The sequence below is a fragment of the Dermacentor silvarum genome, chromosome 8 (genome assembly GCF_013339745.2).
Source record: "Dermacentor silvarum isolate Dsil-2018 chromosome 8, BIME_Dsil_1.4, whole genome shotgun sequence".
NCBI lineage: Eukaryota > Metazoa > Arthropoda > Arachnida > Ixodida > Ixodidae > Dermacentor > Dermacentor silvarum.
Genome location: NC_051161.1, coordinates 35,241,924 through 35,257,681, shown reverse-complemented (window position 1 = coordinate 35,257,681; position 15,758 = coordinate 35,241,924). Strand labels below are relative to the sequence as shown.

The 15,758-nt window shown below is 46.4% G+C and overlaps 1 protein-coding gene across 3 annotated transcripts in view; it reads left to right on the top strand.

Moving 5' to 3' along the window:
• LOC119461010 (uncharacterized) overlaps positions 1–15,758 on the top strand; it is a 54,250-nt gene that overhangs the window by 13,079 nt on the left and 25,413 nt on the right. For all 3 annotated transcript variants that reach the window (XM_049672101.1, XM_049672100.1, XM_037722180.2), the window contains exon 2: positions 13,265–14,050. In XM_049672101.1, coding sequence (XP_049528058.1) covers positions 13,265–14,050 — 786 coding nt within the window. The remainder of the gene's footprint in view (positions 1–13,264; positions 14,051–15,758) is intronic.

Sequence of the window (15,758 nt, the reverse complement as noted above, 5' to 3'; positions counted from 1 at the left end):
CAGTACATAAGAAAAAAAGAAAGTTTAACAAAAAAAAAAAACTACAGAATTGATTACAAAGTATAACAAGTTTTAGCATATATCATGGCAGGAAGGCAAATTTAGCGTAATAGAAAAATTGTATGGATATTAATAATAAGAGAGTTTATTGTTATTGTTCCAAGAGCACTGGTTAAGAAATTGTACACCATAAACCCTTCCTTGAGCCGGCCCATAATAAGGGCATTTTAGTTGTTTATTAAATTTGTATTAGCATCTTGCGTTTTTTTTATTATTATGAGTGGTAGCATGTTCCATATTGATATGGAAGTCAATGCTACAGTCTGTTTACTTAGTGCGGACTGTCGGTAAAAGAGAATTGTTATTCAGTGCGAATCTGATAGTACTATAAATCATCAGTTTAAGTGGTTGAAGTAAGATCGTTGCTAGCTAATTATTCACAAATCTGGTGAAAAAATATTTAAGATGTATTTGGTGAATCCAGACATGGTAAGGATATTATTTTCGTGTAGCAGGGATTTGCCATTAGCAAAGTGTAAACTGCGAGTAATAATTATGATGGCATGCTTCTGGACTATCTCGATCGAGAGATGCAATTTGTCTGTTATAGGTGTCTCCCCAACATATTTTACCGTAAGTAATATGAAAGTGAACAAAAGAGTGGTAAAGCGAGAACCTGGGTGTAAGCCTGCTGCTAGAAGACCTATACTTAATTCTTTAATTGCTGCTCGGAGGGCTTAAGATCAGCGTTTATGTTCAACCTGGTCTCGCCGAACGAAATGGCTGCGAAGAAAGGGGAGAGAATCGGCTAGCGGTGGGTTGCCGAACAATGGGATAATTGATAGTCAGGGGAGGATGCCTGTCATGGTGACGGCGCCGAGATGAGGCAAGCGCACGACTTATGACACTGCCCGATTATACCCTGCACGTGGAGGGGCGATTAGTGGCAGCAAGCCATGACGCGTCAACGACCCTTTGCCGGTTACGGCGCACGGTTCCGAAATTCTTTCGGAGACACGCTTTCAAGTGGTGTCAAACGTGACGGACGCGATTACGGTTAACCAGATGTACTTGCGGGCCTACTGGCTCTGAGCGATGACGGGGTGGCGCACGACGACCTCAAGAAGAGGGGACGTCACGTAGATCGCGTGCGGTCGCCCTGACAGCAAAAGCTAAGAAGTCCGTGACTACCGCTGTCCACCGAGGTGCGCGTGCCGGGCGTATCATCGGCATTGAACGCGTGAACGCAGTACTCATTATTCACCGCGTGCCCCTTTCCCATTGTAACCACTTTGACAACCCGTGTCGGAGACCGTTGCCAATTGACCTTCGTGAAAAGCTTCTCTGAGCAAGCATTTACTGAACAGAGCCTAAAGCATCGGTTTACAGCTTTCATTGACAAACGACCCGTAGCTACTCCACTAGCGGAGAAGGGGTCACAGCAAAGGTCAATCGCTTCGGATTCCAGGTGCTACCTGTTTATTAGCATTTTATTGTGCCCATTGTGAGGGCTCTGTGGCTTTGCGCGGGAGTATGTTTGCTCACCAGAACAGGAATTGGCCTCCCTGGTGCAGTATTCGGCCACTACCTCCCTCATGACTCCGAAGAGAGGGGTAATTGGAGATCGCAGCGAAAGGCCTTCGTCATGCAGTGGACATAAAAATATAGGCTGATGATGATGATGATGATGATGATGATGCTTGCTATGCATTTGTAACCCTCCCCTCTTTGTGCATTGTTTGTTTGTATGTTGTTTTTATAACACACCGTAAAAGGTGGTAGCGGAAAGGGCGCTTGGAAGAAGCGCAATACTGGAAATGCCGGCGAACCCCTCACAAGACGATCCTAGTACAGGATTAGTGATTGGTGCGCCGGCGGACCACTCTCCAAGCCACTCAGTGGCGATTGGGCTGTAAATGTTTGGGGCGGGGCACCGAAGGGTAGAAAACGTGGCCCCGTTGTTCCGACCAAGGGTTCTGGACACAACTTGCGGTGCTATGCACTATCGGCTCTGCCGATATAGGGTCGCCCTATGCATTCCAGTCCCGTCTTGTATTTGTATGCATAATTCCATGTAAATAGTTGTGAACAGAAAGTATTTTTCAATCGTCATCTGTGCCTACTTCATTCTACCAGAAGCACCCAGCGAACCCGTCGCCGCTATAGACCTTTTCATCGGGCGAGGAGGAAAGGGCGCGCGACGAGCCTTTCCTCCTCTCGGGCTTATGCGAGCCGGCGTGGCGCGGCTTGAATGTGTTGGCGGTCGCCCGCTACGGAACGATTCGGAGGTGTTTTAGCTAGCTCTGAGTGCAATTTACGGGATGCCAGTTCTTACGAGGTCGTCGAACAACCACCGTGTAGCCTTTAGGTGCAGCAGTAGCTACAGTATTTGGATATTTCTCTGCGATGTGCAAAAATGCGACGTGCATCATCAGCCGCGGTGTGTGCATGTGTTGTGAACTATGTTGGATGTATCGCTTTTCACTCAACGAAGAGTAGTAAAACATTTACATCAGCCACCGGCATCAATCTCACACATCTTAAGTCTAATAGACTTCAAATCATAATGTCTACGTTAGCCTCCTGCAACAGGCCGAAGGCTTTGCTCAACACAGCGAGCAATGCGGTTGGTAAACCAACATGATACACACAAGATTCATGCTTTGATCGGCATTGCCATTTTGCCCTGTAAGGCACAATATACGAAGGGGTTCGCATAAAGAGAACCCAACAGCTATCTGTAAGGACACAGTTTCTGTAAGAAGGGTGAATGCGTCGTAGATGACTGAACTTACGAGACTGAAAAAAAAAAAGAGTTCATATGTCCTCATTTTGCGGCAAAATAAAACAGAACACGGGATAACGACGAAATAAGACTCTGCATAGTCATGCGCATGCTTGGACCACTTGTACCATACACTATATAGAACAAAAAGATCTATAACACAGCATTTAGTACTGCCTCGGACGCTCGTACAGTCTGCAGCTGCTCGTTCGACCACTCGAAAAGTGTGATTCACACTGTACGGTACGCGGTTATTATTAACCAAACTATTTTATTTGTGGGCGGAAACCTTGCCCAGCAAACAAGGCAGTCACCCAGTGTTTCTACACATAACTTGAACGCTTGTCAAAGTAAACAGCACGACTTATTCTCCAGCAGAACGGTACCCACGCTGTTGGGATCGTCAAATGTTTCGTAACTACTCGTTGCAGCTAAACCAGAGGTTAGAATTACAGTGCTGAGAATGCTGCAGTAACTTAACATTCGTGAAACGAATTTTCAAAAATACCTAACTGATATCCGAGGCTGGTTGTAAGCTCAAACAAACGCGCACACGCCGCGCTGTGTGCTCCGTCCGCCCTAAATTTAGCTAGCAGTTACTCTAGCTGATTAACTACTTCGGACTTAAATTCCTTCACTACGCCTCACAGGACCATTCCCCAGGTAGAATACGCCATTTCATGCTAAATAGACCACGCGAGTGTGAAAAAATCCACCAGAAACTGCCGCCGAGCGTATACCGCAGCATACAACACGGGCGTTCCCCCAAGCCAGCATATACCAACTGCCCATAGATGGCGCCACTGCCTACGCAATGGCGGCGCCCATGAAAAAACGGTCTATACACGCGTCCTAGGCGACACGTGATGTAAGATGCGTACCGCGTACCATCGATACGTGCACATTCTGCATTGCAATTGAAGATTATTACACCAGGGGGGGGGGGGGGGTATTCTGTAAAAATCCACCTAGTGGACTGTCCACTTTGGCTGTCACCATTGGTTGCCGCTTCACGAGCGCGAAGGTGCCAGTCAGTCTCCTTCGCGCTCGTGAAGCGGGAGCCAATGGCGACAGCCGAAGTGGACAGCCCACTAGGTGGACTCTTACAAAATACCCCCCCCCCCCCTCCCATGTGGCACGCTATGTAGCAGTTGCATATGTAGCGGTATAAGGTAGAGAAGGTTTAAGGGAGAAAAAGGGTTAATGAGTTGTATAAAAAATGCTAGAATAGAAAACATGTATATTTTACCCGATTAAATCAAGCCGGTTAAGTAACTATTTGTCACCGCCCCGGTTCAAAGGGGATGCCAATAAATCATCATCATCATCATCAATCGCATTGTATGCTGCCGGAAGTTGTCGTTACTCCGCTATCCTTTCGGAGCAGATTCCCCTCCCTTGTTTACATTTCTCTTCGGCGCGCAACCACGCCGGTCTGCGCGGATGTGCGTGCGCCGTAGTGATCTGACCAACGGATACAATCGCGGTGTATGTCATCGCGATACCATTGCCCAAGTCAATTGATCCGAGTGTTGTGCTCTAGCGTTGAAAGGGGTTCATGACGAACTGTGCAAATTAGACTGTGAGGCCGGTCCCCCGCTACTTTTCCCGTCTTTTCTGAAAATAAATCTCCGCATTCTCACTTCACTGCAAGAATGCGCAGGCGATGACTGGCAGCACAATTTACGCACATAACGCCCTAGCCCATCATTATACGCTAGCCCATCAGCAGTTTATCAGATCAAACACGTATGCTGGTCGTGGCTTTATATGAATCGTTTTGCTTTATGGTACAAGTTTCGAGCGGCCGCGCACCGCAGAGATGTGACGAGCCACAGCGCGCCAACGAAAATGCCAGCAGAGGAGAACGGCGTTACGCGTTTAAATACACCGACTGCGGCCTGAGGTATATTGTTTCCACGGTAAGTGAAGCTTCACAGAAACGAAGTTCTGTGGTGCCGAACAGTAAGCGCGTATGCGTGCGGCTAGCTAAAATTCCTGTATATAAGAAAACGACTATATCCAAAAGGTTGGTCGCATGCGGCAGAATGCGTTGATAACTTGTTGAGTGCGGTGGCCGATGCGGCGCGTCGTACGACGGATCGCACGCAAAATCGCATCGTGTGTCTCGCCCTTTACCCTGTATGTGCGAGGGTCAGCCGACGATTGCGGCTCAGTCAGGCCCCGCACACTCTCAAGTTCCAGCGATCGCTACAGAGGGCGAAAAATCAACCGGGGCGCGTTCCAGCATGAAGCGCGAAAGTGGAGCTACTGTAATTTGGTCACAAACTTTTTTGTGTGTTATTTGTCCTAGGGGCGCTCAACGAGGATAAATATTTTATCTATAAATGTATGTATAATAACCGACAAATAGAGTTAATATGTCATTTTTTACAGAGTAAGCAGATCATTGTTTTTATTGGACTTTTGTTATTAAAGTCAGTGCTTTATTACTTGAATAAAGGTTTTGAGACCTTACTGATGTGTGATAAGCAGCAGCCCACTGGTTTCGAGTGCAGTCCGTGCCGTTTATCGATTCAAATTGTACGGCGATAATATTTGCGAACGGAGTGGTCGTTTCCTTTGAGCAACATCATGCAGGTTTGTTTTAATTAAATAACAATAATATCTCAGCCAGTTTATGCGGCCAACATTCGATAGCCGCCACCGAGCCAACGTGTTTAAAGACGGTGAATTTTATGCCAACGTGTTTAAAGACGGTGAAGTCGCCGGCGCACTTCTCTGCGCCCCTCGAGAACACAGTATCTGCGGTAAGGAGGGTTCGTCCCTAAATTACTCACAGCAGCCGCTTCTTTCCCATCTTTTAACGCGGCTGTTTTGCGTGCCACAAATGCATCGTCCTCTATCAAAAGCAGGAACACTGCACAGCTGTCACTGACGTGCAAGGCGTTTATCGTACATATTCCGAAGCACAGCGGTTTCAGTCTGTGATGACACGTTAGCATGAATCCACAGAAGACGTGAAGTATATTCTCAGATCGTCCTTCGTGCGTGTCGTGGTACGTAGAGTACGGCGTTGCATGCGCATTCATTTCACGCTTTTTACTTTTTCCAATCGCACCTGGCCACAACAACCGTCGGGAGAGCACGGTCTAAATAACACAGTGGAACAAAACACGTAGACTAACGCAATCTGGCACACCCGACGCCTTTGCCACGGTACGAGACCTACGAGGCAGCACACGCGTGAGCACACACCACCATAGCAAAACCGTCATTGTGCCCCGACAACATGGCCGCTACAGCAGAAAAATACCACGTCACTTCCTCCACACTTTTCTCCTAGCGTGCGGGGGACAGTTCAGTTCGTTCTCGGGAAAACGACGCGAAGAGACTTCGACTCAAAGACCCTCTAGTGCGTGCTGCCGAAAATGGAGCTCCTATGGAGCCGCTCCTCCAGCTTACTCTGTGACTGTGCTGCGTGTGCCGCGCAGGCCTGTGACTTTTGAAGCAGGAGATGCTTTTAGCTCCCGCTGTCGGCGACCTTCAAGAGATCTTGAACCAAAATCCAGAGCCGTTATAAACATCAGGAAGAACTCGGAAGCAATATTTTTTGTAACTTGTTTGGAGAGTAACTAGGGTATGTAATGTGGCCCTGTACGAAGGATTGGGGGCCAGAGACCGCATTTTGTTGGGTTTTGACTGGTTACCCGGATGATCTCGTTTTGTTCTCGCAACTTTTCATTGGCAATATCAGTGGGGCATTCTACCTACAAGAGACAGGCTTGAACGCTGGGATATGGTAGCGAATGATAAATGCATACATTGCGCATAAACAGAGACCAACATGCATGTAGTAAAGGAGGGCGTTGTAGCACGCACCTTATGGAAGCTGGTTGCAAGATTATTTGGAATATCCATCGTGCGGGCATCACGGCAGTGACAGCGAGATCGGTTTGCGAGTCTCGTCTACTACAGCGTTAGCTACGTTTTGTGGTGCTTCCGCAACATTGCAGAACGATCCCGGCAGCCAAATAGAGCAATGTACCCCAGAGTGCGAAAATTACGGGTGCTAATATGGGGTCATCTTGAAGAACAGCTGTTCAAACTCGGTGAAGCCGAGTTTCTTCGCCACTGGTCTACGCGGTATCTAACCGTGTCTCGAGGCAAAGTTTTGCTTAATGCCCAAATTTTGTTTGCCTGAGTAGCGACTGTACTTGTGTGTGCCTCGGCGACCATTCATGAATCCGAGGCTGACATTTAAGATTTTGCATGTACATTGCCAAAAGCCAGTGTCAAGCAGACACAATTGACTTTTTTTTGTTCGCCCATTTGTTTTGTTTATGTCAAGTACGATGTGCAGTACGTTATATTGTACTCTGCGTTCATACAATAGTTGTACACGTGCCTACGGGTCAATAAATTTCCTTGTCAACTTGCCGGCGTGGTCTCGTATTGAGTGCCCGGATAACGGCTGTGGCTTTTAGCTCAAGGTCACTTGAAGGTCGCCGACAACGGGAGCTAGAAGCATTTCATGCTTAATATGTATATTATTTTACCATAAGAAGTACAAAAACCTGTTACTGAAAACAGGATTTTTAAGAATTTTGCTTTCGTTTGGATTGCAGATTTTGACTTTGTAGAATAAGCATTACGTTAATTTTAATACCATCTTAGTGCCGGACGTGGTGACCCAGTAGCTACGGCGTTTTATTGCTGAACACAAGGTCGCGTGTTCTAATCGCAGCTGCTGCGCCCATATTCTGAAAGAGACAGAATAAAAAAGTGTGAAACGGCGGAAGCTTGACACCATTGCCTGTTAAAGTATCTGTTAAAGTAGTTTGTGGCCGCCTGGAACTGTTGCAGCGCCATATGTGGATCAGGAGGAGACGCGTCTTCCATGGCGGTGCTATGCCACCTATGCGCGCTACAGGCGTCAGGGCATGAGTGGAGCAGACGAGAAAACAGATAGGCAAGCAGGCGCCGTTGCTATAGCAACTGTAGCAACGACGAAGAAATGACAGACCCGCGCGGCGCCGAACCACCCCAACACCCGCACTTGACGACAGTGACGTCACGCACCCGAGCCAATCAGGAGGCGCACACCTGCGCCTAGCGACAGTGACGTCACGACACCGAGGAGACCAATCGGGGCGCCGGAAAGTTGTGACAGTTTCTGCTAACGGCGGATGACCTTGACAATGAGCCATTAAGGGCTTCCGCCTTTACAGAAATTACGCCTTTACAGAAATTAAGCGACGATTACGATACTCCCTAATGCGAAATTTCATCGCAGCTCTATATGTGTTTTCATTGCGCGATAAACTGGCTGTCGCAGACAATCCGTCTCGTACGGCACGTTGCAAACGGAGCGAAGTGTGGCGCGACTGCCTCATTAAACGGGAGATCGCGAGAGGCAGCGCGTGGGTGACGTGTGAGCGCTATTCACAGCAGCAGCCGCAGACAGACCTCTGCTCATGCAGCGTGCTTTGTTTCCACATATGGTATCGTTGGCGTCATCGGTGCGACGCGTGCTCCTTTGACGCCATCTCGTATACAGCTATCGCCGCCGCAGAACCCGTCTTGCGCGGCTCTACGCTTTTCTTCACACGCCTTGACCATACCCTCCTCCTCCGCTTTCCGCCTCATGGTCACCGTTGCACCCCACTCGCCTTCCTCCTCGCGCTGTCTTCGCTGTCGCCGTCTTTCATCCATCGCAGCCGCGCTCCGCGTTCGCTCTTTCATCCTTCGCTGTGCTTGTTTGCTCGGTTATGACGGATGCCGACGCCAACGCACGCCGCAGGAAGGGGCGCCAAAGAGCTGCGCTCTAAAAAGTAAAAAAAAAAAACAAACAAAAAAAAAAAACAAACATCCTGCTCCATTCGTCGTGCGGCTGGTGCCCGTTCAAGAACCGATGGCCGTCAAAACATATCTGTAGCCTTCCACGTTACACGGATTGAATCAAGCGCTACTGTGACATAGCGTATACAGCAAGGCTATATCTTAGCATGAGATGAACGGGTTGGAATTGCGATCACGTGCGTTGAGCAATTGAAGACCGGATTGCGCGTTTTGATTTCCTATCTGCATCGAAAAGCATTCTTTCTTTTTTGATTCCTGAAGCCATCGTACTTACGTTTATACAGCGAACTACTAATGACGCGTGTCTTGAGCATCGAACGCAAAAAAATACAAAAAACGACACTCCAGCATGCTTGTCTGATCGTGAGTAGAATAGGTAATGTTTTCGTCATGCACCCAATGTGATGATTGCGCCGTTTACTGGTGGGCTGTGAATTGAATAAGATAGAACATACTCTGCTACGGCACCTTACGCACCGCGATGTTCACCGTACGCGTCGTTGTGAAATTGCTGGACTTCCTGTTTCTATCGGCCATGCGATTCGGACCGGTACTTACGGCTAGGAAAAAGACTGTCTCTTTTGTTTTACCTTGAAATGTTAACGCCTTGCGGACACTTTGTTAGGAGTGGTTCCCGTGCAGAAGTGATGTAACAGCCGTGGTAGTGGATATGGTATTCTGCTGACAGCACGAGAAGGCCAAGGGTTTGAATCCCGACCCCGGCGGCCGCATTTCAAAAAAGCATTTACTTACACTTCATAGAACCTCGGGCTATCAAAATTAATCTGGAGTCCTCCACTACGGCTTTCCTTATAACCCGCGCAGTGCAGTTTCGGGACCCCACAATTAAATCATGTGTTGATTATAACAATACTAGTTATAGTTACCTCTTTTTCGATAAGCTGCATTAAAAAAAAAAAGAAACTTAATGCGTGTTATTACGGCTCCTGCTTATAACATGCCAATGATTTCCAACGGGCGAGGTAACTGCAAAATCAAATGTAACAATCTCCTTCCTTTAATAAGAGCATTGTTTTGCAGCCTCATTGTCTCTGGCTTTACTTTTTTTTTAAAACTCTTGTAGTGTATCTGGCTTAAGGCATGAAAGCGTGAGATACCATGCCTCAATGATTCTTTTTTCTTCTCGTGTCCAAATTGTTCGCCACACAAGCAAGATTGGAAGATTTGCGGCAGAGACACGTCTAACTCATTACCACACGGATTAAGCGATTCGGGAAGAGAACGAAGCCACCGTTCGGCGTTACACTCTACACTCGCTGCATATATTTTTATAGAGGCCCATGCAATCTTGCAGTGTGTCACTTAATCCGATCTGACAATTTTTTTTACTGCGTTGGTAAAACCATTTTTGCATTTCATAATGGGGAAGCATATAGAACTTTATAAAATAACTAGAAATGTGACTTTTTACGTAAAAGCTGGCGTGTTAACGGAATTCCAGTGATGTCACCGCCCTGGCGTGACATCCAAGTCAAAAGCTGCCGAAAACGTTCGGTATCCATGTGAATTCCGAGAGTAAAAATTCAGTTTATTCTTATAGTTAAAGAAAGCAAGACTTGTTGAAAATCATCAATAATCAACACTTTCCCAGTTCACTTGAACGTCCGACATGCAAGCATTAGGTTAAATTTATGACCAGTGTATGCTCGGAGGACGGCACGAAGCAGCAGTTTATAAAAGTGAAACTATAAAAAAATAGCTTTAAAAAAAACCAGAAACCACAGAAGCAGAGTAGTGACACGGTAGCACGTTGCCTGAATTAGAAAAGGCTGTAAATAGATTCCAGCAACGATGAAGTCTCACAGGCACAAATGGTAACACAGGATTCCCTTACGCGTGATTGAGAAATTTGAGGAATAAACAGATTGAAAATATAGACGCTTGGGACACGCGCAAGCAGTTTCAAAGTACATAAAATAAGCGCATACGCGCAATAATGCTCAAATGGCAGTCGCTACGTAAGAATAGAACGGATAGGCTGTCACATATAGCAGGCGGCGTGTTTGAGACTGCTAATTGCATCAACGTCAGACCGGCTCCCGAAAGCATTTATTTCACAAGCTGTGTGCTAACACCCCTATGTTTTTCCTCAAAGGCAATATTAAATGACACAACCTTGCATGCGCCATTTTTTTTTTTTTTTGCTGTTTCTTCGCTCAGCCTTCCGAACTATAATAACATCCATTATGGAAGCTCTGTTTACAATCGGGTAATATCCCAATATAGTATGCACATTTCATTGTATTCTTTTTTCTCCGTCTAATTAGTCCTGTTTACTCTCGGCTTACACAATTATTACCCTGTTATAATGACACGTATATTGCGTGGGTGATAGAAGATAGTTATTTTAGCCAATGCGTTTATTCTTTCGGTTCGCGTTGCTACGCCTATCCGTCATGACTATAAAGCTCTCACACAATTTTACTTATTTTACATGGCATTCGCTAAATTGTAAGAGTATTTAAATAAACATAACACTTAATTACAGAAACAGTAGTGTAGGGCACAAAAGGCTTCCTCTATATTAATTATTTCAAACATATCACACAGTATAACAATACTTTATTTATTGACATGAAAGCTTTTGTTTGCTTTCCTAGCTATAGCGACCCATAATATGTATATATATTAGCTCGTAGTGACAACGCTGTGGAGATATAGAACTGTTCCGTAATATGCCAGAGAAAGCAACCGTATTATAATTAAGAAAAAAGAGTTAGGCTTTAAAACCCCATTCAGTTAACAACAGTTCTTCCCTGAACCATTTTTTCCCCTTTTCACACGCTGCACCCAATTTCTTTAGAAAAGCCATGGAAAGTAGGCGTCAGGTTTGGTATTATTGCGATAGCAGTTATATGGACACTCAAAAGCAGATTTCTGCCGTCGGCGTCGCCGTCGCCGTCGCCGTGAGGTTCCGTATGACGTCATTTGGAGATGAAATCGTCGCCGCGCGCCGAACGCTGTATGTGCGAGTGAAAGGGCGCGAGGGGCGCGTCTTTCACGGGGAGTGAACGCACGGCGGAGAACAAACGCGCGTTCTGCGCCGTGCTCGCTTAAGGGCTGCAGAAGTAGGCGTCTCTTTTCTCCTTTACAATCACCATATATGTAGAGCAAACGCGCCTTCTTCGGACGCGCGAGAGGCCGTGGGGGAGGGGGAGGGAAGGGAGGCGACGTTTAGCTGCGGCACCAAGTGCCCATTTATATCAGAGGCTCCAGCAACAGTCACCAACGCCGCACGCATTTTGAGCTAACGCGGGCAAAACGCCGATGGCGTCGACAACAGTTCTGCGTGTTGTTGCTACCAAAGCCGCTCACCTTACTTCGTATGACATTGCTGTGTTGCTATCGCATTCATTGCTTCGCCCTTAGGGCGAAACTGTGACATTTTTGCTTTGCATACTATTAACAGCGAAGCTGTTTAAGCCAGTCGTAGTCTGTGCGTGTGCCACGAGATCATCATCATCATCATTGACTCGGGCGTCGTCGTCTTCTTCCGCAGTTTAAACCAGCCGGAATGTGTGCGTATTGCAGGAAACTTCCGTGTCGTAGCCATGGCAACCAGGCGACGCCATACAGAAACGGCTCCGCCGAGCTCCCGCCAGCTGCGCGCTACTGCGCATGCGACGGGACGTCATCCTGGCGCATCTGCGCTCGCCGCCCGCGTGATATAAATAAAACAAAATGAACGTTCTTGGGGGAGCGGGGTGAGGGGGGCAAGGCAGGATTCGAACACTGGTACCCACGGTTCGAGGGCGAGCGTCATGACCACTGCGCTATACACCCACACTTGCGGAACGTGCATTTATGGGAACCATATGGTTGCATTGTACTGACGATTGAAACACAACTTCCTTTGGGAGAAAGTGAAAATGAGAGAGAGAGAGAGAAGAAAAGAAAGAAACGAAGAGAGAGGAGATGGAGAGAGAGAAAAAGAACTACAGAAAGAAAGATAGAGAGAAAAGAATGAGAGAAAGATGAAAGAAAGAAAGAAAGAGAGATAATGAGATAACCTAGCTACACCCAAAAGACGCAATCAATCGACCAGCTTCGCTGTGTCTCGAGCTTTGCGCGGCCTATTGCAAGCTCTCGCCTTTTTTTTTCTTTTTTTTTCTCTTTTTTTTGCGGTACGGTCTGAAGAAGATGAAGTTACTTGGAGGTTCCCTTGCTTCATATTTCAAATTGTTTTATTTACCTCCCTACTTAGCTTCTCAATTGTCGAATATTCCATGTTTGTTCGAAGAAAGCGCGATCTCTAATTACGGGAATCACTCTTTACAGTTTTGATAACATGATAAATGCTGCCACTGGCGATGACGTTTAGATTACAGATAACTTTAATATGACGGTGCGCCAAAAAAGCGAACTGCTTAGTAACTTGGACTCACTTAACGTGACACCACCCTTTCACTCATAGCATTCAACATCGGGGATAAGCCGGCAATATATGTATTGTCAGCTTTCCCAATAAATCAATCAATCGATACATACATACATACATACATATCATACATGCATGCATGCATACATTCATACATGCATACATACATATACATACATATACATGTCCATGCCCATTCAATTTGTGCTCTATATTTATGCTTTCTTTTATTAATCTCGCTTCAATTTTTCCCGCAGGCGTGCGACTGACGGACAAGTCCTCCCTCACTTTCTTCTGGCACTGGTTCCTGCCGATCTTTCTATTATTTTTTGTGCCGCACGTTGTCGTGTGTGCGATCTCTTTCGTGGTCACCTATGGGTCATCCACGGCAGACGCATTTGAGCGGGGATTGCTACCCTTCTGGTACGACGCCTGGACATTACATGGTGCTGGAACACCACAGACTTGGGTCTTCCTCGCCATGTTCGCAGTTTACAGCGGTCTCTCTCTTCTGGTCCTTCCTGGAGAAATATACTACGGGCCACCGACGTTGACGGGTCACCGACCTATCTACCGCAAGTCTGGCTTCACGTACTACGTGATAACTATGGCTTTGGCCGTATTCATTCTTCTCGTTCAAGACGCGCGCGCCTGGTCCATCTACAGGAACCTGCCCGGAGTGGCTGTTGCCCTCACCATAATCGGCTACGTCGTTACGTTTCTCGTATATGTCAAAGGTAAACTATGGCCGTCGCCGGGAGAGTACGGTTCGACCGGAAGTGTGGTGTTCGACATCTACTGGGGCCTAGAGCTGTACCCGCGCATAGGAGACCGCTTCGACGTCAAGCAGTGGACCAACTGTCGCTTTGGCATGATGATGTGGCAGCTTGTGGTGCTGGTCAGCTGGAAGGCTCAAGTGGAGACGACTGGCTGGAATTGGTCTATGGCAACCACAGCTTTGTTACAGACGGTGTACATCGCGAAGTTCTTTTGGTGGGAAGACGGATACATGCAGACCATCGATATCATCGTGGACAGAGCAGGTATGTCGAAATCATTTAGAGTTGCTTGGAGGCTCTTTCTTCCGCATGATAATCCGGCTGAAATATCAGTAGGCGTGCAGTATCGTCAAGTACAACTGATCACTTTTTTAATAATCTGTTTCTTTCTTTTTTTCAATAAGTTGTTGCCATGAATGGCAAGAAGTTCGCCGTAGACGTGTCACGCTTGCATAGTAATTTGCGGTAAGGTATATCCTCTTCACAACTGTCACATACCCGCCGCTTTGGCGTTGCGCTGGTAAGCCCAAGGGCGTGGGATCGAATTCCACCCACGGCGGCCGCATCTCGGTGGGGGCGATATGCAAGAACGCCCATGTACCGTACATTGGGTGCACGTTAAAGAACCCCAGGTGGCCAAAATTATTCTAGAGCCCCCCTCCTCCCCCCCCCCCCCCCTCCGCCCCTTCCACAGAATTACTGGCACGTTAAACCACAGAAAAATTATATTCACAGCTGTCCCTTAAGGGCAACGGGAACCTATTTTACTATATAAAGCAGCCCAAATCTTCATATAATTATAAACACATTGTTCTTCTTTATAGGCGTTGCTCTTATCGCAACGACGCCGTCATGAGCGATAACGATATGTACCCAGTCATAAACGTTAGGTCCAGACCAGTAGACACAACACTGTCCTTGGCCAAAATTTCCGATTTTCTTATTTGCCAGTATTCTCGAGGGCAATAATTTCAAACGCTCAAGAAATTTAAAACAGCTATAAGAATTATATTCTAAGAATCTTAATATTGCGCATAGCTAGACAAAATATGTACACAAATGAATAATATTTATATTGACTTCGCAAATGTGTGCAGGTTTGGCTGCACATGACTTACTTGCTAAAGTATTAGTTAGCTTTCCTATAAAGAGAAATAGGCAAGCATCACCTAAACTGACTTATCGCGTAGCATTCGTGCACTGCATGGAGTACAGAAGCGCAGTCTTAATTCGAGTGCGTGGTAGACACAGCGTGATCCTCAATTACAGAACTCATGTTTCGATCGCATAGAGCTTAGGACCTCTCCACAGACCTCTTGATCATTGAAATGAATACAAAAGTCAGACAAATAATACAAAAAGTTTTACCGTTGATTCAGGTATTTGAGTAAAATGAACTCGGATTATTTGTTAAAAAGCCGACAGATCCCACGATCTCTGAAGATCGATGTTACGCGAAGCAGAGAGCGGGGAGCCAACCAAGTTAAGAGAAGGACCATGAGAGCACCAAGACGTAGGCAGCTGTTTCCTGACCTACATGACATTCATGTCACGAACTATCATTTATGTCTGAACCCATTTCAGTGGCTTTTGAGTGTTAGTTTCTTTTCGCTGAGTCATTGTTATTTTTCCTGAGTCATGCTCATGACTATGATTTCTACCATCATACTTCAGTGTTTCCTTCATTTAGTATACCCATGTCCGAACTCATCTCAGTGATTTCTGAGTGTTAATCGTTTTCGCTGAGTCATCATTTTTGCAGAGTCATGCTCATGACTATGACTTCTATCATCATCCTTTAGTGTTTCCTTCACTTAGTACCCATGTCCAAACCTATTCCAGTTACATACCAAGTTAACGAAACCTTGAGAGCACTAAGACACTGCCAAAGTGGCAAGTGTTCGCCAAGGAATGCTTCGCATTTCAAATCTGACAAACGTTAAAACGTCTTTTGCATTTGAGCAATTCGTCT